Source organism: Xiphophorus maculatus, chromosome 7, assembly GCF_002775205.1.
Source record: "Xiphophorus maculatus strain JP 163 A chromosome 7, X_maculatus-5.0-male, whole genome shotgun sequence".
Taxonomy (NCBI): Eukaryota; Metazoa; Chordata; class Actinopteri; order Cyprinodontiformes; family Poeciliidae; genus Xiphophorus; species Xiphophorus maculatus.
In genome coordinates, this window is record NC_036449.1 from 23,013,755 (window position 1) to 23,039,487 (window position 25,733).

The 25,733-nt window shown below is 35.9% G+C and overlaps 1 protein-coding gene across 3 annotated transcripts in view; it reads left to right on the plus strand.

Annotated features, from left to right (window-relative positions):
- The window catches only part of thsd7b (thrombospondin type 1 domain containing 7B), a 208,933-nt gene that overhangs the window by 90,733 nt on the left and 92,467 nt on the right, over positions 1–25,733 (plus strand). For all 3 annotated transcript variants that reach the window (XM_023337353.1, XM_023337355.1, XM_023337354.1), the window contains exons 5-8: positions 2,410–2,658; positions 4,014–4,183; positions 6,768–6,926; positions 12,999–13,199. In XM_023337353.1, the coding sequence (XP_023193121.1) occupies positions 2,410–2,658; positions 4,014–4,183; positions 6,768–6,926; positions 12,999–13,199 (779 nt within the window). The remainder of the gene's footprint in view (positions 1–2,409; positions 2,659–4,013; positions 4,184–6,767; positions 6,927–12,998; positions 13,200–25,733) is intronic.

Here is a 25,733-nt window from a genome sequence, read left to right on the forward strand (position 1 = left end):
GCTGGGGTTAAATAACTTGTTTGCTGGAAGTCGTTATATGACAATATCCAACAGGAAGCTCATACCTACTTGCTCAGTTAAATTCAGGTGGTGACTTTTTTTTAGCCTGGCAGTGTATTTACTTATCTTCTCACCTACTCACTTTTGTATGTACATACTTATTGACCCACTTCTTTACTAAAGAATTTGTTTTTGCAATGTATGTGATCCCCTACGGCTTCTATTGGCTGTTTTGTTCATGTAAGGATGGATTCAGTAACACAAAATGCTTTTTACAGATGTCTGTTATTTATTCCATTATAACTAAATTATGTTAGAGCTAGTGTTTCAGCAGCATGTTGGCAGGGAGGTGAGGTATTATTGTGTTAAATGTTAAGTGGTACTCCCCTCAGTCGCTGCTTTTTGAGCTGACCCTGGTATTTGGATTTGATAAGAATAGATTTTGCTGCACACATTTAAACACAAAAATGGAGCACACGCACACGCAGTCATGATTTTTTTGCCCCCAACATCGAGGGAGGAAAATCATTACATCTATATTATGATGCATTGTCTAAATGCCACTAAATACTCTTGGTGTATAGTGACACCTTTGAGTGGCTGTTGAGCTCAATATCAGACAACCATCCATACAGGCAAGCATATCAGAAACAGTATTTCAGTTTAACACTGTCTTTTTGATTATAGTTATTGTTTTTGATCATTTTACTGTTGAGGTTATACACACTAAGAAATGTTTCTTATTTTCTGCCTGTTTTGGAAGGAAGGTTTTAAACCTAAGTGTGGATTCTTGGTCGTCCATGTCAGGTTGTGAATTCAAGGAACCAAGGAAGCATACATCTTACTCAGTTTAAAATCATAGGTCATCCTTCTCAATAGTTCAGTGGATTTACAGGTTTTGTACAAAGGGACCATTTGCAGTTTAGTATCTATTAACTTGCTTTGCTATTAGATACATTTGGAGTTTTTTAGCTTGTACTTTTTCCAAATAAGTCTTGTCTTATTTTACTTTAGCTTCAGTTTAATTACAAAATATAAAATTAAATATGCTGTGTGTTCACATCTTAATAACCTCATTATTTGTATTGCCCAATTAAAGAACTTAAACAGGAATTTAGTGACAAATGTACTTGTTTCACAAATTTAAAGGAGCACATTGGCTCAATGAATCTCTTATAAAAGGTGGACTTTTTACAGAAAGTAAAATAAATGATATTTTTTAAAATACAGAAGTGGATGTTTCAGAGTTAATTTGTTCTTCATGGGTCTCAGTATAACTAGCAGATTCAGTAGATTCTCTAGGCATGTGGTATTTTAAATGTTACTTAATGAGATCTGTCCACTAATCCATTTAAAGCTCAACTACACCTGGGGTCTGCACTATAATTAAAGTTCAGTGTAACTAGCAGGCCGGTAGCAAAAGGGCTGCATGCCCTTGTACAAACACTAAATGCAAAACCCATGCTACTATGTGCATTTGAATTCATGATCCTTAATATTTTTATTCTATCCTCAGTGCTAGAACCTTTAAGGAATAAATAAAAACATCTGTTTTATATTATAGAAGTGAAATTAGTCTTTAAATGTGCAGGCACATTTTAGTCATGTATTTCAGGCATTTGCTATACAAATTACTACAACATTGCTTAATAGATGAAAACAATAAATCTGTACCAACATGAGTAGTGGAACATGCAAATATTTTTAATACATTTCTGTTTTGAGCAACTTTGGATCACAATGTCTCAGTTAGGAAAGATTTTTCTGTTCTTTTGAGCGAGCAACTGTGATAGCTGATTCTTCAGGTTCAGACACAACAATGTCAGTTTTGTTTCTGTTCAGCTATGGAAAGTTATGGTTAAAGATTGTGATGTCATCTCATGGCTGTGTGTATAACAATAAAAAGTCAACAGATGAACAGGTTGTTAGCACAGACGATTTGACAGGTTTTAATACACACAATGGACAAACTCAACTCTGCTGCTCAAGCCACACATACATTCTCCTTACCTAGGGGGAAATAAAGAGGCTTTCCAATAGTATTACATTGTTTGCATTAGAAGTATTGTTACAACAAAGAAATAATTACCAAACACATTTTCTTGCTTTATTACCACATTTATTATGCTTTATTGGAACAAGGTAAATTGAATGAAATATTTTATGCTGTAATTATACTGCCATAACATAGTGACTGTTTAGGCAAGTATGCAAAAAGCTTCTTTCTTAAATAAAAGTTACATACTGCCACTTGAATGAAGACAAAATAAATTGCAGACAACATGATCATGAATCTGCTTTATTGTCTATCACTGCCTAAACTGTAACAGAAGTTAAAATTGTTTAATGTCATTTATCAAAGCCTGTTTAAGGTGGCAGACTTGGTAATGACGTCTTCTCAATCTTCAGTTTATGTACCAAGGACACCTCCCCCCTGACCTTCCAGGCATGTGTGATGCCCAAAGACTGTCAAACCTCTGATTGGTCATCGTGGAGTTTCTGCTCAAAGACCTGCCGATCCACCGATCTGTCTCCTGGGTATCGCGTCCGGACTCGGATCATGACACAGATCCCACATGGAGAAGGAAAACAATGTCCTGCACTTGAAGAAAAGGAAGCCTGCAACATCATAGGAGATTTACTTCCAAAATGTCCCAGGTATTCATAAATAAATGTTTCTTTTTATGCTCAGTGCGCCCAGAAACCAGAACTCTGTTAATCTATGATTACATGGTTACAATATTTAGATCAAATAGCTGGTATTACTTCATTTGCTAAATTTGGATTCATTTGAACACTTTGACACAGAGCTCACAAGAAGCAAGTATGTACTTTTTGCAGTTTTATTCACTGAACTAGTTTTATCTCTAACTAGTAACAGTAAGAACTGACTGGATGAGTTATTTTGACTTGGAGGGAGAAGATGCCTGATTCTCATTGCACTGAAGTTAGAATAGGTTTTAGCTAATAAAACAAGCACTGAACAAAGTACTCAGTGGAGAATTACATTCTCTGCTAGTTAGTTTTTTTCCCCCTTTAAATTTACATGGAGTGCCTGAGAGCAGGGGATTTACATGATTAGGGGAAAACTCATTACGGAAATTAAGCATTTGATAGATTACTAGGGGCTGTTGTTCCAGTAATCTCCTGAAATATTATTGCTTTCTGCATCGTTGCATATTTCATAGTTGAAACCAAACATTTATTTAAAAGTTCTGAAAACAAAAAAAAATATTACAGCCTCCTTCTGACGAACTGAAAGAAGCCTGTGTGTACACTGATTGTTGTTAATCCCCCCTAATGGTTTATTCTCATTCACATTCATTTAAATCTTTGTTTACTGGTTGTATGGCAGATTTACTTTTAAAAGACCAAAATGTAAAGCATCTCTGGTGTAAATTTCATAAAACACTTATCCAGCCTTTTGCTAAATGGTTTGTGACACTTGAACCTTTTCACCATTGCAACCTATACTTTAATGCATATTTTTGGGATTTTTTGTGTAAAAGACCAACATGATATAGAGTACAGTTGTGAAGTGGAAGGAAAACAAAATATGGTTTCCACAGCTTCTTCTCCGAAAAGAAAGAGAGAAAGAAGGGAAGAACGGTCTGGCAGACCCCTTGACTCTGATACCCGTAAAAAAAAATCAGTTCAACCAATTGCCAAGACGGAGCCATTTACCTAACCTGAGTGGCCAGGCAAGGGGAACATTAATTAAAGATCCATGGTAACTGTGAATGAGCTGTAGAGAATTAGATTAGGTAAGAAATTCTGCTGACAGGACTGTTGTGCATTTCATAAATCTGGCTTGTGAAATCCTGTATCTTTTAAAATAATGCATCCTTGTTTTTCCATTTGGCAATTAGGCACTATTCTGGGTTGGATATTACATAAAATCCCAAAATATTACATTGATATTTGTGGCTATAGAGTGAACATATATAAAAATGTTCAAGAGGTATGAATACTTTTGCATGGCGTTGTATTTCCACTTTGTTGTGTTTACTAAGGTACTCCTGGAGGACCACTGACTGGGGTGAATGCCGCATCCGACCTTTACTGGGCCAGCAGGATCGACGGCGGGCAAACATCAGTCTGCTGTGTGGAGGTGGAGTCCAGACCAGGAAGACCTACTGTGTTCAAGTCCCTGATGATTTGGCAGCACATTACAAGAAGGAAGGTGAGACAAATAGCTTCATCCTATTTGAACCAGTACTTCCCAGGAGCACATATTGGCTAAAAATATCCACTGTTATGAAACAGAAATTTATGTAAACTTAAAGCTGTGATCTGCATCATCAACGTGAATTATAGAAACAGAGTTGGTTATGTGTATGAAAACAGGCCTTCTAAAGTGTGTCCTAATGCAAATTTGAAGTATCTTCAATTTATTCATTGTATGATTTACTGTCGCATGTAATGTGCCACAGTGAAGGCTTTGAACAACAGGGGATCCCTGCTCTGCATATAAAACAGCAAATCTTTAGTCTAACAGTTTAATTCCCAGGCCTTCAATCTTATTTAAATATCTTTCCAGGTAATAGTCATAAAACAAAAGAGAAAGAAGATATAATTCCACATGCTAGAAAAAAAAAAGCACCTGAATTGCATTGTTTTATATGTTGTAATAAAAGAATCCACTGCTGCTGTTCAGGGCATTTTTCAGAGCAAGTTCATTAACCCTTTAACTCCTAACAATTTTGGTGCTTTACTACTTGATTAATATATTTTGTACTCTCAACAGAAAACTGATAAACTGAATGCACAGCGGCAAAGCCTGTTGAAATGAACCAAACATCTTAAAAAATAATTGTGCGATTAAATTTAAAAGCAGCCATTAATTTTTATTCAGTTGTTGCCCAGAATTTCTGGGAACAATTAGAGGCTTTTATTATTGCTTACTTACCGTAAATGCTTTAGAGAACCCAAATTGTTTTATTGGATTAGAGTATCAATTGTAAACCTGGACTGCAGGGTAAACACATTATTACAACTTTTGCCTTGCAAGAAAAGGAAGTGTTATAGTCCAGGTAATGGCCTTTCTGTTTGCATGTTCTTCTTTTGTATGCCTGGGTTTTGTCTGGGTATCCCAGCTTCCTCTCACAGCCCAAAAACACACAAATTAAATTAAGTGGTCACAATAAATTGCCCTTAGGTGTAAGTACACTTTTCCTGATGTACAATGAAGGTGAATTTGACTGTCTTGAAACAACGTAAACAGTAATAAAACAATTGAAACCAAAGCACAACCTAATACAATCTTATTAATGCAACAGTATTTTCAAACTATAGTTGTCAAGTTATCAACTTCTTATGTTCCTGCTACTCTACAACGAATAGCATAACAATAAGGTGAAACATTCAGCCTAGAAAGCACTAAAAAGTTGCCAAATAAATTTGGCATATATATATATATATATATATATATATATAGGAATAAGTATTGCTGTTCTGTCTTAGATAAATTAGATCATGGTAAGCATTTTTTGTGTAACTATTGTTGATAGTTACACAAAAATAATTTGTAATTACAATTCAACAATATCTAACCTAGTTCGTATCATACAATACACATATAAAATGTATGTACTTAATTCTAAAGTTCATAAATGACCACAAATTAAGAAAAAGAGAATAATTAAAAAAGGAGAGTCTGGCTGTGCCATAGGTATTAACCATTTATCATTTTAATTAAGCACAGTGGGCCCCTTTTAATAACTATCAATTGAAAGGTCCTTTATTCTTTTTGCAAATCACACTCTTTCCTGCATAATGGATAAAACAATTTGTCAGTAAAAGCAGCTAATTTAGACATCTATATTTTGCCCTAGTGTTTGAGAGAAGCCGTCCTTTTGAACAATGTTGGAGAGAAATATGAACACCTTAAGTGATAGATTTGTTACAAGAAGGCCTTATAATTTGATTCAGTAAGCCCTCAGTTCATTTGCCTTTATGTGAAGTTCTTTCTGGTTAGATGAAAACAATTTGTGGAGCAAAGTAAAAATATCTTTGCTGCACTTTATCTCTGTGTTTAAACAAGCATGTCATTTTCACATAGAAGATCAAACACCATGTAAATTATGGTGGGTAAAATGGCAAAATGCTCTGTGGACATTAAGTAATTTTTCTATGGGCTCTCATTTAAATGGAAATTTGCCTCTCAATGATGTTCGAAGCTGCATCACCATGGAACATTAGATTGAAATCTCTCTGCTGTGGACAGGCAGAAACGTACCCTTTTACTCTGAGACAGAGACCCGTGTCGGTGCTCATTACAGGTGGTTCAGCTGTCTGTGATCTTTGGATGATGCCAGCCTTGCTTAGTCATAAAGGTTTCACTATGTCTTGATTTAACACCTCCTGGTTTTCGCATCAGTTGCCAACTGTCCTATGTTTTATGTTCTCTTGAGTCTGACATCAGATGAGCGATCCCCTCTGGCCTTTTCACTTGTTACTCTCTAATAAGCTTTGCTAAACTTCTTGCCACAGTGTGCAAAGTTTGAAGTGGTAGCCTTCAACAATAAATGTTATCCTGTCTTCCAAGTCGGAACTGAATTAAATCAATACTTTTCAATCTGACAGCAACAAGGTTTCTTGATCTTCTCCTCTCTCTCCTGGCCCACATGTGTGTTACGAGTCCAATCCTAAACATATTACCTGGCAGCAGTTTCTATCACTCACACACACACTATACAGCTGAATGTGTATGGTTTTGCTTGAGCACGGTTTATCCTTCTGTGTGTGCTCTTTTTCTGTTTGTTCAGTGTCCAGGCCTGTGAATGCTTGGCTGTGTGATGGAGATGATCCTCCATTGGCCGCTCAGAACTGCTCCATTCCTTGCCAGCATCAGTGCTTGCTGTCCCAGTGGTCGCCCTGGAGTGCCTGCCTTTATGAAAACTGCAAAGAACCCCAAGGGAAGAAAGGTATGTTAAAAAATAACAAATGATGACATGAAAACAGACAAACCTTTGCTTTTCAAAAGTTTGGGGGAAAAAAGATTGAAATTTAACAGATAATGGCACTTTAATGATTTTACATCAGATGTACTGTATGTGGGAGTTGTTTGTGTCAGCATTACCAACTGTAATATTGCCAAGTGTTTCTTTCAAAAGAATAGTTCAAATTAAACTCCTTGAGGACAATAATCATGCACTTTGCACAGAATCCATAAAAAATGCATGTTTATAAGTTTGCAAAAGTATTTTGCCAGAATAACATTAATAAGAATTTTGAAAATTTTTAAAAACTTTCTTCTTAGTCAGACTCTCAAATTTACTATATTTCTTTAATGTTTGGTAGAGTGACATTTAAAATGTACTTCAGGAAAAGTTTTTAGATATCCTACCTCAAGCTTACTATAAGTAGCTACATTTTAGTTCATTTATTCCTTACACATGTTGTGTGTCTGATTCAGGTTTATAATTCTGTTTCATTTTATGAATTGAACAACAAAAATATGTAACTTTTTCAAGTCTTTGTACGTGTATACATGAAATAATATAGAACATATACATTTTCTGGGATCAATAAATGTGCTGATATATATATATGTATGTGTGTGTGTGTGTGTGTGCAGTGTATTATTTTTCAGTGTACAACTATGCTACTTCACTAAAGTTTAGAGCTTTGTTTTAAAACACTGGGTCTCAATTTGTTTTTAGAAACATGTTGAACAAAAAGCAAATAGAAAAAGTTTGGCAAAACACCCTAAAGACATACAGCTACAACATCCCCTAAAATCACAATCTTTATTTGAACAGATGTGCATGAGGTGAAAATCCTATGTCACTCAGTCAGCAACAATTAACTTTGTGTTGTATTGTAGACAGTGTATGTAAAATCAATAAAAACTGTTGCCCAAGCATTTCCAGTATGATCAACATGGGGCTGCATAACCCTGAAACTGCTACTCATGTGTGATGGGTTTTTTTTCCAGATTTGTTTGCCAGTCCTGAACTAGTCAGATGGAGGAATATTTTGTCTGACATAGGTCATGAGTTAGAATTTTAACCGAATGGACCTAACAGAAAAAAGTGCAGAAACCTCTGGGTCAGAATTATAAACATATTTCAGCCGGAGGACAAAATAAGTCTGTTGGGATGTGGCACAATATGCAGTGTCTTACAAAAACAGTTGTACCACTCAAATTTTTTCACATTTTTCCAGGTTACAACCACAGGTTCCAATGTAAATAAATAAGAATAAAGTTTATGGTAATATTTATCAGCTCTCTTTAATCTGACACCTTTAAAATTCAATTGCAAGTTAAATTTAAATCACCTCTACATCACCTTTGGGTAATTTAACCCCAGTATAAATACAACTATCCCGTGAAGGCCTCAGAGATGTGTCCATGAGTTTTTGTAAACAAGCATGAAGACCAGGAAACACCTGGGAGACTTAAAGGAGAAATTATGGAGAAATGTAGAGCAAGTTTTGGTTGTAAAACTATTCCCCACCGTTCAATCCGTCATCCAAGAAAAGGAAAGTTGTGAGACATGCCCTGCCCAAGCTAACCTGTAGAGGCTGCAGAAAGTATGTAGAAAAAGATGGTCTAGTTTGGAGGGATCAAAAACAACTTTTTTCCATAGGAACAGGGATGATGGTCAGAGTGGAGGGAAAGATAGATGGAGCTACATTCACAGTGATTCTAAAATTTTATAATTCATAAAATCCCCTTGTAATGTGAAAAACTGTGGAAAAACCAAGGGATATGAATATTTTCGCAGTGTCCCGTAGATCAACCACTGAAGCAATGAAAAACAATGAGACCACTCAGCCTACCTGTCTTTTCACACAGGTGAAAACATGTCGTATCTGATTGCTCTGAAAGACAGTGTGTGTGGAATGAAGTGTATTAACCGTTATTATGTTAGAGCTGTGTTAAAGGGGCATCATAACCTCGTCGCAGCGGTGAGTAGATGTGCATGAAAGCCCCCTGGGGAGCGTCGTCATTGCAGATCGTTCAGGTCAGCATTGGTTCTCACCAGCTCTCTTTCGGATGAGCCGAGTCCTCTCACACACACACAGTCACTAATATATTTGGAGGAGCGAAAAACAAAAGCATCTGTACATTTTGTTGCAGCCTCTCCTGAGGCAAGCTGTCTTTAATGGCATTTATAAAGACTCAGAGCACACGGCAGGCAGAGTGTAAAGCAACAGAGTCATTCACAGTGAGCAGTGCTGCCCGCGACACATTGAGCAGATATTGAGTAGTTGAGTATTGTTGTGATCCATTTGCTTGTTGCCCCAGAGCTTCTGAGAATTTCTTGCTCTGATTGGACTGCCGTTATGCTTTAGAGTAAACTGATCCGCCTCTAACCGAAAGTCCCGTTATATCCCTGTTTCTGGGTGTAGGAGCCAAGCAGCTTTGCTCATGGGAAAATTGTAAATTTAGATTGCCTTGCTGTAGCTTCACGTCTTTTCATGTTATCTTGGCCTATTGTATTTGCAGCTGTACAGGGAAATCAATTGAACACGGGAGACTACTGGATGAATTCTCAGCAATGTCTCTACTGGAACTTAGACAGCTGGAGGGAAGGTATATTTCTTAAAAAGAGTGCATTAAGAAAAAAAAAATCACAGTTTCGGTCCTTGTTTTCCTGAAATAAACTTGGTATGTCCAAGAAACCTTTTAATTATTAATATCCTAGCGAAATCGTTTCTTGTGGCTTGGATCCGAGTAGCGGTAAGTGCTCTGGGCTACTCTGCAATCGATCCAGAGTGTCTTTGGTGTTCGAGAGGTAGCTGCGCTCAGATCAGGCTGCTAAACAAAAGCTTCACTTCAGTAGATGGTAGATGTCTGTAATTTGCATACTGGTATTCTAAGGGTTAAAAGGTGCTACCCTCGAAATAAAAGAATTTGGGGCCCTTCAACTGGGTAGTTGGAGTCAGAGTAAAATAAAATGAGTATGTCTCAAAAAGACATACTCATGTCTGCTGCTCAAGTGTCACTAAGGGAGAGACTAGGGCTTAGAAATAACTGTTTCATTTGTCAGCTTTTTGCCAGCAAGAACATTGTACTGTCATCAGGGAATTGGAAAAGCTTAGAAGTCAATTCAAACTATAAATGTGAACATGTCCAATCAATAGAGACCTTTTCATGGAAAAATGAATATTTTATGAACAATCCATCTTTAGGAAAATCGATATTGTAGAGTGAGGAATATGAATGACATTACAGGACACTAGGGTGATGTGGATGACTAGGTAAGTGGCGTAAAGATAATGACTCAACGTGTTCGTGTCATTCAATAATTTTTATGCCGTTTTATTGTTTGGCCCATCTTTATGACGTGCTTGCCATTCTTCGAGTCAAATTTTTGCTCATTCATATTTAACAGATTTTCTCTCTGAGGTTTTATGGTGCTACGACAGGTTTTATGGTCGCAGAACTAAAAATCACAGGAAAAAAAATATTGCTGAAGTAATTTGTTGATAGGATTGTGACAACTTGTCACAGACATAGTTGTCACTGACAGCTGTGTTAAACACAAAAAGAGAAACGTGATCTGGATCTCAACGGCACTGTCAAAGTCTGGCAACTTAATATTAATAAAATTAGTGGATCACAAAAGTTTTCATACCTTTTGAATTTTCTTCACATTTGATTGTGCTACTGCCCTAAACTTCAAAATATTTATTAGGATTTTACTATGATAGAAAAAATAAAAAGCAGGTCATGAATGCTAGTTTGATGAAAGATATAAAATGTTTTTATTTTAGTTTTTCACAAATGCAAATCTGAAAAGTGTGGCGTGACGTTTTGTATTTCCTTTACTCTCATGTTACTTTATTTTTTTTTTCCTTTTTTTTTTTTTTCCCAACTTTCTTTATTGAATTTTACAGCTTGACATACATCAAACATTAGTACAATGAAAACACGGTAGTTATAGGTAGAGAGAAGAGGAAGTTCAAGCTGATTTCTCCCAGAACCCAACCCACCCCGTCCAGGTCTAAGCACAAGACAAACATCCAGCAGAGATCCAGTCCCTGCAACAGCTTCTAGCAACACGACATACACACACACATCCATCCATACACATTCCAAAGGAGGCAGAAAAAGAAATAAAGAAAAAATAATACTGATACTAAGTAAATACTCATGTTACTTTATTGAGTCCACCAAAACCTATTCCCTTCAGATGTTACCTTGCTAGTCAATAGGCTTCTTGTGTGTATATTATTATCAGTATTAATTAAAGTGTTCTCTGAATGCCTCAGATGTGTTTTACTGAACATTTATGAACAAACAGCATCATGAAGAATGAAAAACAGAGCAGCCAGGGATTAAGGACCATTTGTGATTTGTAAACGTTAAAGAAAATGTTCAAGGCATTTATATACTTCTTGGTAGTAGACAGTTGACCAAATTGGGGAATTTTCTTTCAGCCATTACTTTGCTGATTTGGCCCTGACATAGAATTAGATGACTCAACACCTTCTCTGGTGTTTAGCTTCCTACACATAAGGATCAATCACCAAATTTCTTGGAAAAAGTGGATATGTCTAATAGTTTAAATAATATATATACACAACACATTTATTTTTAACTTAAAACATTTTACATTAATGATTAAATGATCTGCTCTTGTTGGATCTTGCAAAGGTTTCTTCAAGTGATGTTCCCACCAGGATTGTTTACTCTCCCATACTGACCATGTGTTTCATCGGTATGACAAGAGCTACACCAATATTATGATTGTGTAGCACTTGTTTCAATCACTAATTACTTCCAGGAAGCTGCAGTCTGTCCTGTTTCTTGAGAGCAAAGATTTTAGTTGTTACTGCTGCAGTTCTGCCTCCTCATGCTGCTCCTACAATCAGTTCAGTTAATTACAGGATTCTTTGGTTTTAATTTGTTGGCTTTTGGTTTAATTTATAGGTTTGGTTTTAATTCAGTAAATTTCATGAACCCATTAGCTGTTAGACCAAGATGTACATGAATATGCTATATGTTGCAGTACATTTTTATGGAAAAAGACTCATGCTGCTTAAAATTACCATCACGACTTAGTTTAAAAAATACTGGCAGTAATAAAAAAGAAAGTGTGACTCTGTAATTGGAAAGACAGGATGCTATTGTTAAAAATATACAATCACTGCAACTTGACCCTGCTTCCTGGCTTTTGTCACACCGTCGCCTCTGCTATGTTATTATTTTCACCGTCTTCCTCCTTCGTGCCTTAGAAATACTTCTTCTGCTGTCTTTTGATGAACAGTCTCTTTACTGAAGTATCAACATTTCATTGAACGCGAATAAAAGACTCAACAGTTTTCTGTAAATATAAACAGTCAAGTCAGAGCAGTTACCTTGACGCTGAGAGGTTATTCCTAGGGCAAAATCCCACATGCAGTAATGTCCTCTACAGGAGATCGATTTCTGTCTGTCTGTCTGTCTGTCTGTCTTGGATGATCATTCTGGCTCTTTTTCAAAACTTCTTTTAATTTCACAGTCTGCTGGTAAAAGAGCTCCTGTTCCTGAGTTTACAGCAGGATAAATAGATGTAACAATTTCGCCTCCATAACACAATCTCTTTTGCTCTGCTAACTTGGTTCTGAAGAAAGGTGAGAAAGTTTACAGATGCAGACTGATATGTATATTTTTTTATTATTTAATTATTTCCTAAGAATTGTTGAACCTACAGTGATCTGAATGAACAATACGTCAGTGTTTTTGTTTTGCTGCAGAGATATCTGGACTGACATCGAGGGGAAAACAAAATTGCATCTCTGCCCTCTCTTCTTTGAAACTCCTATTTTGTATTCATTTTTATTTTTTATGAGAAACATGACAACTATTATCCCTGCCTCACACTTAGCTTATACAAAAACAAACTATCTATTCTAGTTAAAATATATCAATGTGACAATATAGAGAATTATTGTTTGCTGCTTAATCTATAAGAAAGGCAACATGCCTAATCCTGAACACAGAAAAATCTGTCATTTCTCTCACATTTTCTGCACTTTTTTTGCTGTCTGCCCTCCATCAGGTTTCAGACAAAGGAAGAGAGAGGTGTTGTGGGAGTCCAGTAATAGTCTGGGGACTTGCCCTCATCTGATGGAGTTCATCCCCTGTGAGGATCCTGCCTGCTACCTGTGGCAAATCCAACAAAACGGAAAATGCATTCCCACCAATAGCTCATGTGGTCCTGGAGCTGCAGTACAGAATGTGACCTGTGTCAACACTGAAGGTAATGCTCAGGAACCAGAACATACCTGCTATGGCCCATTTTAAAATGTTCTGTCTTTTTTTGATTAAGCTTCCTGTTTTCAGAAAAATTTGAAAGATTACTACATAAACAACACTTACAATAGAATTGGAATTTCTCCGAAATGCTTTAATCTACAGTAACCAGCAAAAGTATATGAATCTTTGATTGATTTTTGCCTTGAATATGTTTAAAAAGTTTTCCACCTATCTTACCTCACAGGAGGCCCTGTCTTTACATGTTTGCTGTGTCCTCTGCATTGCTTGTGACAGCCTGCAACCAGAACTTCTTCAGGTTTTCTTTTAACAAAGCCTTTTTTTTCTTGCCTCTCCATAAAGGCCATATCTAAGGAGTGCATGACTACTACTTTTTGTGTCATCAGATTCTTTTTACCTGGGGTGTAGATAACTACAGCTCCTTCTGTGTTACCATGGTTACAAGCCTGTCAGATAAGGAATATTATCATGACATATAGTAGGTTGTATTTGTGACAATGCACAGTGCTCTGCATGGAATATTTTGTAACTTTATCCTTGGTAAATATTCTACATAGCCTTATCCATTCATGATACAATATGGTCATTAATATTTGCTGAAATTCTGAATTTATGTTGAAATTAACATAAATACAGGCAGACTATGTACATTCACTACTTCGGTGGCTACTGTCGGAATTTAGATGAACTAGATTTTATTTTGGGTGTTTGAGAGTAAATAGGGAGGAATACAAAGCCATGCCACGCTAAATATTTTTATTTGTAAAACATTTTCATAACATGTCTTACATCACTTGTTCTTCCACTTTTCAATTATGCTCTACTTTTGCTGGTCCATCAAATACAATGTAAATAAAATCCATTTTGAAATGCTCAAGCCATTATAAAGATGGTAATATGAGCATCACTAAAATGTTGTTCCATAATTAATTAGACATTGCAAAGACAGATAAACCTCATTAATACTGCCTGAAGTTAAAGTGCATTTCCATTTTTACACAGAAGGTGAGATGATTATTAACCTTACATTTAAAACCTCAAACTATACCTTTAACAATGTTTATACTTATCCATATAATTCTTGAGTGTACAGTTTATTTTATACAGCCTAGTCATTTCTATTTAAATTAACCAAGCTACTAAGAACCTGAAATAGCTAATCCTAAAAATTCAAATAAATAAGGAGCTATAAAATTCATCAAGGTTACAGTAGTGCCAGCAATGCAGTGATGTAGAGAGACCTTACCATCAATTTTATTGTGATGCCTGAACCACCAAGTGTAATGTGATCCGTTGTGCTCAGGCGTATCATCAAGGTGGGTGATAGGAACATTACCATTAACGACGCATGCATTATTCATTATGGACCACTGTCAACTTTATGGGCACAGAAAACGTGGGCCTGATTAAAAGTCAGAATCCCTGCTTCCTACCAGGCATTAATTGCTCATCTCCATTGATTATGGGCCTAATTGGAGCCTTTTTTGTCCATGTTTTATTACTCTGTCACAATGGATCGGGTGTATGTTTGTCACGAATCCAGATGAAAGTCCAAACACATTAGCCATCCCGAGAGCCTAATGAGTTTTGACGGGCCGGGTAAGGAGGGAAGCTTTAGAAATTTGGTGGAAACAAGCTCATGAGATTATTTAGAGTGGATTTTGTGTTTGTGGCTGATGAAAGATTGAGCTATGCTGTTTTTTTTATTCAGATTTTTGTCCTTCGACTTACCAACTACTAACTATTGTCTTAGTTAGGTTGCATACTTTTTTATGTCTGTTTTGAGTTTTTCTAGGGAATGTAGTTTCACAATTATACTTATTTCCAGATTTTCATTAGTAAAGGAAATAAATATTGTGTAGCATTAAACAGCAACATGGCCTTTATAAATGTTATGATTCTCTTTTACCTAACTCACTTACTGCAGTCTTGAAAGCCAGATATTTTGTCATAATTAACTTGTCTGCCTGAAAGAAATGAGACTATAGTGACTTTCCTAGCAGCATTAAAAAGCTGTTTCAACAGTTATCCAAGAATTTCTTCTGTTATTTTCTTGTGGGTTTTAATTTTCTCAAGAACATGGATTAACTTTTAAAGTGAGACATAGATAACTCAAGTAAATATTAAATGCAGTTTTTAAGGGATGATTTTATTAATTTTGTTTTTTTTATTCATAAAACATCCTAACCATATGCAAGGAACTAATCACCCCGAAGCCTTCTAACGGTTTTTTGCAACCTTACCAGAAACAACTGCTGTCAGACATTTGCAATAATTGATTGATCTGTGGCTTAATGATGTATAAGAAGTTCCACCTTCTCTTCTCCAGAAAGGCTTTAACTTAGCCACACTGAAAGCCACTTTTCTGTCATGAAAGTCATTTCATAACGTCTCAATCAGATTTAAGTCTAGACTTTGACTAGACCACACCAAAATCATTAGTTTGTGCTCTTGAGCCATTCAGAAAAGAACTTGCAGGTGTGATTTTGATTATTGAAATTTAGATGAATAACCCCAGTGATTTTCAGACAGAGAGCAAAAACTCATTGTTCTACCAAATACCCGATGAAGCAGAGCGGTCCCACACCATCACCTTACTGAAATCTCTCTACTGAAGTAAATAAGGTTGTCTCTAAGCTAAGGAGAATTGTTTCACATATTGAAAATTCAAGTTCATGTAGATCATAAAGAGTGTTAAGACACACAGGTTTTGAGCCCATTTTGTGTTATATGTGTCACAATTGGCTCTGACAGAAACGTGACTGACGGAGGATGAGCCTTCTGTTAGCAATGTGTATGTTTTATAACAGCTACAATCAGAAAGAAGGACACGAATGCTCTGCTACCTTTGTTAAGAAAATGAATAGCAGTACCTTTATTAAGGTATAAATACCTTAATAAATAGATTAACTTGGACCATGAAGATTAGTTTTGCAGCCATGCAGTCATAACCTACTTGACCAAGGTCAAGTTTCCGCCTTAGAGAGATGATTCTTTCGGCAGTTTTTACTGTTGTGCTTGAAATATAAATTTCATAGACCTTGGAGAAAGCAGCTTCTAATTGCCTCTCTGACTACACATTCAGATTCAACACACTGAAGGTCCCTTTCCCAAGTGTTGCACAAATAAGGATGATGGACACTTTCTCTGTAGAGAGGAAGGCAACGAGGCATTATTGGTCCTCAAAAAATATAAAGAATAAGTACATTTGAAGGTTTCAAAGACTCTGGAATAATATAACTTCAAGTATTTTTTTTAAGGTCAGGGGTCATTTAAAGCTCCTGCTACTGCTATACCCTCAAGGAATTGTGGCTAACATAGGATGAAATGACATTTTATATACAATTTCAAAATAGTACTAGACATGACAATAATTTTTTATATTCTTCTTCCCCTGTTTGTGTGACAGAATAACTTTTTTGTTAGAATTGACATATTTAGAGCTTGTTAATTAAATTCAAACAGAATGCTTAAGAAATAAAGAGACTGGCAGCACCAGTTATTCCCCTCTCACTGAATTATGCAAAGATTACCAGTAATATTATATTTTTGCTGCATTCTTGATGTGTTTTGTTTGTTAATGACTTTCTATAATGTTTTATAGAAATTTCACACTTTAATCGAGAAAACAATGTTGTGAAGCAGAAATAGTTTTGACTGATTGCAAGGTGGCATGTATACCCACAACCTTCTTAGCTTCTGTTATCTTTTTTCTTACAAAAGGAGAAAGACATAAATGTTATGTGAACAGACTGTTAGTACTAACAATTCAAAGACAAAATAATGTGATACTTTACGATGCACCTGCATATATGTTGGAGCATGATCAATGATGGCAAGTTCAAGGATGAACATGTTTAACAGTGTGGGTGGTGTCTTCAGGTTCCTCTGACCAGAGCAGCTTCTTCCTCATGTTTGCCATTTCCCTTTTCTTCTAATTGCAAACCTTCAGTAGCTTTATTTCAACAATGCCTTTCATATTCTCACTGTTCTGTAAAGGCCATTCTGGAATGCATGGATAACAGTTGTACTCTCAATACATTCTAAGGCTGGAGCTGTGCAGCTCCTCCAGATTTTCAATTGGCCTCTTTGCTGCTTCCATGAGAAAACTCTGTCATTTTAGGTGGATGACCATGTCTTTGTAGGTTTGCAGTTTAACCATTTTATTGCTTTCAGTTTGAAGTTCTCCATAAGATGCTCGAATTTTGGGCTGGCTTGTTTTGGAAACTAATCCTGTTTTTAACCTTTCCACAAGTTTACAGCTGACCTGTCTGCTATGTTTATTTGTGTTCAAGATGCTGTTTGTTCACAGTTTCACTCACAAATCTCTGAGGCATCAGAGGACAGCTGTGTTTTCACTGAGATTAAAATACACACAGACACAAAATGTGCATGGAACTGGTCACACTTTCACGGCGAGTATGAGAGTAAAGGCGGCTGAAAAGTATTGTTGGAATAAAATAAAATGTGAAGAAGTTCTAATGGTGTAGATACTTTTGCAAAGCACAGAGTGGTAGACAAAAAAAAAAAAAAACGAAACAAAACTGTAAAGTGGGTTGTTCCGAAATTTTACAGGTGAAGAATTATTTTCTTTCTTTCTATGACATCAGCTTTGCATCAGCGGCTATTTAATCACATCCAAAGTGTTGTGGGAGGAACCCCTGTTGATAGCTCTTACTTTGTGTTATAATGACACCTTTTCTGGGATTTTTGCATGAATTATTGTGCACAGGGTTTGTACAGCTGTTGTTGATTGCCGGGGTGTGTTTGAGGGAAAGGTCAGCAGTAGAGACCGTTTCTTCATGGCAGTTTTGTTTACATAATATGTCTTCTATTAAAAACCTGTTTTCATGTTGTGTTTTTCCCTAAAGTATTTTGTCAAATGAAGAATAAATTTGCTTCCGCCGTGAAGCCCATTTGAAACAAATAAAAGATTAATCTTCTATATAGATCATACTCAGAGGGTGCCATTTGAAGACCTGCAGGCTTCTCTCTATTTTATCTTCCCACATAATGTAAGCTTTTTGTTTGCAGTTTTTCTAGTATAAAACCAGAGTGCTAGACTGCTTTTCAGACCTGTAAAGGTATGAAATTGTCTATGTCTCTGCTTTTGAGGAGCACAGATGCATCACTTTTCAAACAATCTTAAGATGATGGAGGTTTGAGGAAGCAATCATAAAACATTTCCTATTACCAAAATGCCAGGTTGTCTTGCTTAGATAAAGTAATTCATAGAACTACTCAGGGTCAGATGGAATAAAATGAATTGTTCAAAGACATTTTACAGTTCAGCTAGAGAGGCATAATACTCACTGAAGAACTTGCATAACTAAGAAGCATCACACTAAAAACCAGCTTGTCAAAGTCTAGCTCTCCGGATAAAAATTCATAATATAAAATTTGTAATAATAAATCTTATTGGTATGAAACTATCCACATTTACCACTCCATTTTTACAGATAAAAATTTATATTTGAGAGTTTTGATGGCAGCAAATAACTTAAAAAGAGAGCTTGCTTACTGAAGGATTTTGCTTTACTCGAGAGTTTTGTTGTTTTGATTATTGATATTACAACACCTCAAACATTTCTGTAAACTTTTAGAAGTTAATACCAGCCATTACATTACTTGGTAACTACTTGTCATAAAAAATATTTATATTTTGATTAACAATAATAACAACGTGGGATGTCCTTTTGGATCAGTGTCAGGCATTCTGCAACAATCAGTATTTGAGGGCTGATATTGATCTCTGTCTGTATGTCAGTCTTGCAAAATCCCAGCTTGTGTTCTCATGTGTGGCTAATGAAACTGTATAATTTTATGTGCATGTTGTTTTGTTGATCCAATCGGAAAGGATTTTTTTCAGTCTTTGCAAGAACGTATACAGTGAAAGAGAAATTGCAAACTGTTCCAGCTTTTTCCCGTTTACGTATAGTATTGGTTGAATTATCGCCAAGTCACATTAAAACAGAGATGAAACTGCATCTGTAAGCCCAGCACTTCTACAAATTGCTTTTCATGACAGTGTGAGAATGAGAGAGTAGCGTCCTTCATTAACTGTCTGAAATTCACCTAGTGTTGGAGCAGCAATGTTAAGACTTTTTTGCAGAAACTTTGATTTAAACCAAAAGATTTTCACTGTCGAGAAAAGGGAAATCAAAGCCATAAAGATTACAAATGATGGGAGTTAAAGTGGGGGTATTATATAAAATTGACATTTTTTTTAGCTTCATGTCATGTTACAATGTCATTTCCTCATCAAAATAAACAAAAACATTGATTCTTTCATGCATGTTTGAGAAATATTTGCTCTCACAAAGCCCCGCCTGTTTGCCCAAAGCTTCTCCTTGGAGCTTCAGTCTCCAGTCCCTGTTTCTTCCCCCATATATTTCCACCTAACCAGCAGCCACAGCAATTATCCAACTCCTGGTTGAAATGCTCGCATGCTAAGCTTATTATACAGTACAATCTACTTTTCAGTCCAACACTACTTATTGCCATAGTTGGACTTACATCTTTTATTTATTGGACATAGTTTTTCTGGCCCCTGTTGTTGTCCCCAACTAAAGTTAATACCTGGTAAGGAGCAGAAATTGTCAAATGATGAAATGTTGTGTAAAACCTTAGAAGGGAAAGTGTGCTGCTACAGTGTGTTGCAGAGACGCACAGGACATAAACACAAACTGGGAGTCTGGAGTTTGTCAAGTAAAAAAAAAAAAAGAAGGTTTTATTAATAAAACAAAAGGCATTGCAGTTCCAGGAAATCAAGAGAACACAGAATCTAAATTAATCTGCTGAGCGTGACAAGACTGAAAGTGAGACTTGATAATGCATTCACACAACATAAGAAAGGCAAGGATTTACTAGCAACCAAGAAGAAATCCTCAGTCTACATGTACTAATGAAGTAAATCGGGGACAGAGATATTTTATAAGCTAGAACCTAGTGCACTGAAATCAAGGAATTGATCAATTGAAATAAAAACAAAACAGACTACAACAGTACAGAATATTTAAAAAAAAACAAGCAAAGAATATCTGCATATTAAAACAACTTCAAAATTACAAAAACTACTTAAGAAATCTTTACATCCCTTTCAGTTTCCATAAAACATTACTTCTTATAGAAATGTGGCGTTACTAAGCTTTGGTTTACATTATATTTTTAAAATTAGGGTTTGCAATTATAGATCCAGACCACTTGACCAAACAAAACATTGTTTAGGCAAGAGCAGGACAACAGATTTAACAGTCCCCCCCTTTTTCTTTTGCTTACATATTGTTATGATATATTGTTATTGGTTATTGGGGCTCTAAACTAGCATAAATAACTGCTGAGATGGCTTACCCGCTGGGTGTTTGCCCAAGGCTGAGTGAAGTTGTTTTGACACCTCGTTCAGCTCCTTCTCCTTGCAGAGTCAACGCGGAGGCTGCTGACTCAAATATACTCAGTTTATGTGTAACTGATGGCTGACATGACTGATTTTCTACCTGGTGTACTGCACTGGATGGTGACTAACCCAAAACCTGCAGACTCTCTGACATTTGTGAAACTAACAATAACAACAACAGTGTCTCTCTCCAACTGTCTGTCTCTTTCCACCTAACTGGTCAACAGTATGTAGTCAATGACAAGCCCAGAAAAGCCACTGGAAACATGGACATATGGATGTCAGAGGAGATGAAATTATAAAGGAATATGTTTGGCAAGCTGATGTAGCCCAGACACTAATTGGTCATCCAGGCCAGTTTGTCACAACCCACTTGAATGGTGATGGGATTTTGTCCAATTCACCTTATTGCAGCTTTCACCTAAAAGCTCCCCCGATATGTGATTATTAACGTTTAAGAAAAGTCAATGCCAATTTTTTTTTTCTATGGATTTACAGCAGAATAATAACAATGAGAGAGATTAATTGGTCGGTGGGCGTGCAGAGCAGAAATCATGTTGAAATTGCATGCAGTAGGCAGCGATATTATTTCTGAGTAACAGCCCTAACTACAGATCCCTGTATTAATAATGCAGGAGGACCCCAGGGGCAGCCATCTTTCCGCACAACAGTACACCCTCAGACGCACACGCCCACACACAAGTTGTAGCTTTGTGCTGTTATGTCATTTGTCCTCAGGCAATGGTTCCAGGCAGTTTTGTGGCTTTTTGTTTGCTATTATACTCATTAGGCCCTTTTGTTTTCAGAGTAATTCATAAATGAATTATTTTAATACAGTTTATTAAAGAAGAAAAATAATCCCATACTTAGAAATAAAATTTTACCATAGAGTCCTTAAAATTATTTTTTAGCCTGTAACGTTTTATATGTCAGAAGATTTTTTTATGTGTGCAATTGAGTGCAAACATGTGAGGTAACCTTGCATATGTTTTTTTTTTATCTACGAATAAACTTGCTTATTGTGCCCTTTCAGACAAGATAAGAACAGTGCGTGCTGGATAGCTGAGGGCCTTCAGGTTGATTAAATTCCAACTCATGAAAATCTAATTCCCATCTTGTGTTAGAGCAAAGTGGCTGGAAATAGAATTAGGCTTTCATTTCTGTGAGAGCAGCAAGAGTATTCATGGGTCATCCCTGGTGTCAAGATATGCCAAGGTTTTAGAATGTTTTGGTTTGAAATGGCAAACATTTTTGATTATGTTCTTTCACTTTTCACTCATTTTAATTAGGAAACAAAGGAATAAAATTTTTTCCTGCTGGATAGAGCATGAAGGAGTGCAGCGCAAACCCTGCGCTGCACTCTGTGCTCTCTGTGCACTGTCGGTCAGTTGGCTGAAACAAAGCTTCTTCACTTTTCTCCTGTTAAGAGGAAACAAAAAAAAATCATTGCTTAAAAATATTTATAATCTTGAATAAACATGGACATTGTGAATGTAAAACTGTTTCACAGGAAGAGTTAGCAAGATATGAGTGACATTTGTGATGACAGAATGGCAGATAGCATCTGGCACATAACTAGTGTCTTGTACGTGTGTCAAAATGTGTGTTGAGAGATTTCCCAAAAGTCAGCACTGGGCAGACAAAATCACATGAAAGATTTTTTTTTTTAATAGGACTTGCATTAACAGGAAACAGGAGAATATAAAATTTGCTGAATGAAAGAGAGAGTAAATCATATATGTGCGCACAAGGGGTGATTACTGGATCAAGTGAGAGTTATTAACATAATGTGGAAAAGCTGGGGTTAAGCACTGACTGGAGGATCTGAGTGGAGAAATAATAAAACAATTGTAATTACAAGGAGAACACAAAGAACATGTGAATAACAACTTGACTGAACATGACTAGACAGCAAAGTATCAACATGTCAGGGCCAAGTGCACAAAAAAGTGCACAAATAAATCTGGCACAGTAACTCACTGCAGGACCTAAACTGACACATGAACAACTGAAAAAAGAAAAAAAAAAAACTCACAAATGAAGATGCACTGATATGCATTTGAGAACTATATCAAAGTTAAGAGACTAAAACGTTCTGCTTTGTTTTTCCCATTTAAACTTTTTATGTTTTCTGGCTGCATCTCATTTTTTTATTTAGGTTTTTTTTATCACACAAAGGTGAAGGTCAACTTATAGAAATGTGTATATGCAGTGTTTTATTTCATTCTCTCTTTGTATAAAGCGTTCCAGTCTGAAATAATTACATGGGTTGACGCGATGGTGAACCATGACAATGAATTCCCACGCAGCGTAAAATCTCAGTCAGTTCAAAACAATTATGTTAAATGCAGCTTCGATTCAGGTGCTGCAGCCCCCAGATCACTGGTTGGTTAGCTTCACTTTGGAAATGTATGCATATGAGGAAATGTAAACTTTTTCTTCCACAGCCTTCTTTGATTTTAGACTTAATTCTAACCTTTCACCTTACATCTCTACATTGACTTAACATTGTGATTCAGTGCATTGCAGATGTGTAAATATTGTCTGCTTTAAATTTTTACTTATTTTTCTGTTCTTATTTTATCAAAAGTATACGGTGATATGTTCTTGCAATATATTGTTGCGTATTGAGGTTTTGGTGTTTTTTTGCAAATGCATTTATTTAAAATACATTGTGTTACCACCTAAGTTTAGTGTATATGTTTTGTAGCACCATTAGCAAAGTGTTTTATGCTAAAAACAAATCACATTTTGTAATTATCGTAGACCTGCTGTACTGAGTTTGGAGTAAAGCGTATCAGTACATTCCTAAAGTGTGCTAAAACTAAATCACTGGATGCAATGGCCACGAGCTTTTCTCCATTATTTCTAGACAATTTTCTGCTGCACACATGTCAGATATTTTGATGTAGCTTTAGATGCTTTAACTCTGCGGGCAAAAAGTTTTCAAACTCCCTGAGGGAATATTTTACATTTATCTCATGAGGCGTTACCCAGGCTCGTATTTTTCTGCATTAACTGTATCCTCCTATATTAAGAGTGCATCCTTGGGGACAACAAAACAACAAATTGATAACAAATATGCCCTAGAGTTGTTATTGTTAAACTATATATCTTGTTGTGGCAAGTTCAGCAAAGTTAATGACACTACGCGGTGGAAGTGTATATCTATAAAAACGATGCCTGGGCTGCTGCTGGCATTGTTTTGACAAGTTGATGACATCACACTTTTGTTTTTTTCTGTTTCGCTCTCATTTTATAGAGACCACTGTAAAAATAAAAAAAAATAGTTATTATTTTGAGGCAGGTATTATATACTGCAATGTTGATGAATAGTCACACGTGAAATGTTTAGTTTATTTTGAGTCAATAGTTATACTGACTTATTTACTTGACTTTATTAATTGAGAGAAGGTTTACAAATTTCACTACATGCCTGCGAGTTGAAAGCTGAGAGATGACTTAAAAAAAACTATCTTGTATTACCAAAAAAACGAAACATAACACAGCGGACTATTTTTTCGATCCAACTGTATTCTCTCTGTGTTTTACCAAAAACTTTGAAGGGAGCTCTGTCAACTACAAGAAGTTGTTAGAGTTACTGTAAATCCATTATTACTACAATGTAGCAATATACCTGTGTGCAATGTGACTTTGAATCCTTTAGTTTTCATTATGAATATCATACACTGCTGGATTGAATGTAATATTTGTTGTAACAGGGAGAATTACATTTCATTTGGTACGTTATGATTTTGAAAATGGTTGTTTTTAAAAAAGCAAAAAGAGCATGTTAACAAACCTGACTCCCAACAATGAACTCTTAAAAGATTCATGCTGAAATATTGAATCAGAACTGAGTTAGGCTGATGTCACACTGTTTCTCATCACTATAAGTACATTATTATGAAAACATATTTGCGCCCTTACATATTTCTCCGGTTTTTACTTTCCTTGTCATACTGAAATCTTTCAGGCCGTCTAGCAAATTTTATCATCAGACAAAAAAACCTGAGTTTATACCAGTGGCAGGCTGTACATTTGGTACCAGTAGGACTTTTAAATTTTGCAAGTCCTGAATCAACCCCTACCACTTTGCTACCACTACCGTGTTTAACTGTCAGTATTATGTTCATCAAGCGATATATTAAACTTATTGACACAAAGTCACTTAAATTGGGTCAGAGACTGACTGCCTCTTTGGTTGAAAAGCATAGCCTCAGACCTGGAGGAGCTGACTCTTATCCTGGCCTTTTTCCACTTGGCTGTGATCCATTCCAGTGCACACTAAAGGTCATGGCTGGAAGATGCAGCTCAGAGACCCCTTCTCTCCAGGATTACACCTGTCCATTGTTTTCCATTGCTCAGTTTTTAGTTCACACACATACAGACACACAAAGAATCAAGTTGGTTTATGGAAAAGAAAATACATTTCTAGGAATATAATAATTGAAGCTGTAAAAAGTGATAGATTCTAAGATGAAGCCGAAGGGTTTCATAAATAATATATGGATATGAATACAAACTAAAGAAAAATAAGCCAAATTTGACCCACTTCACATTATGCACGTTATAAGGGTTAAGTAACATTATTATTGCGCTAGTACACCCGTATTTGCAGAATATGTTATATATTTCTTATCAGTGGTGCCCATTTGTTGGATATATTGGAACTCTAAATTGCAAAAGAAATTAAGAGAGAAAATAGAGGAAGATTAGTTTACCTGTTCTGCTTTATCAGATGTATAAGAATGAGCATTTTTCAGATTAGTGAAGGCAATCTGAATAATATTGCTGATGCTGAAAAATAAAAGCCGAGTTTGTGTAACTAATAGTTGCTCAGTCTTTTTTATATACACACTTACACCTGGACACAAATTGATTTATTGTCACACTTTATTGCTTTTAGTAAAAAGGAACTGTGTTTTAGAATTACATAATCTACCATTGAGTTTGGTATCACATGGTTAACATTCTTATTTCTGTTTTGTCAACTCTCAAATAAAATAAAAACTAAAAATGACCTTTTTTCTCCCTGTATTGCCTTAATAAAATGAATGTCAGTTATTGCACATAACTCATAATTTAGTCACAATTCCAACATTTTCATTTCAGCTGTGTTACTAT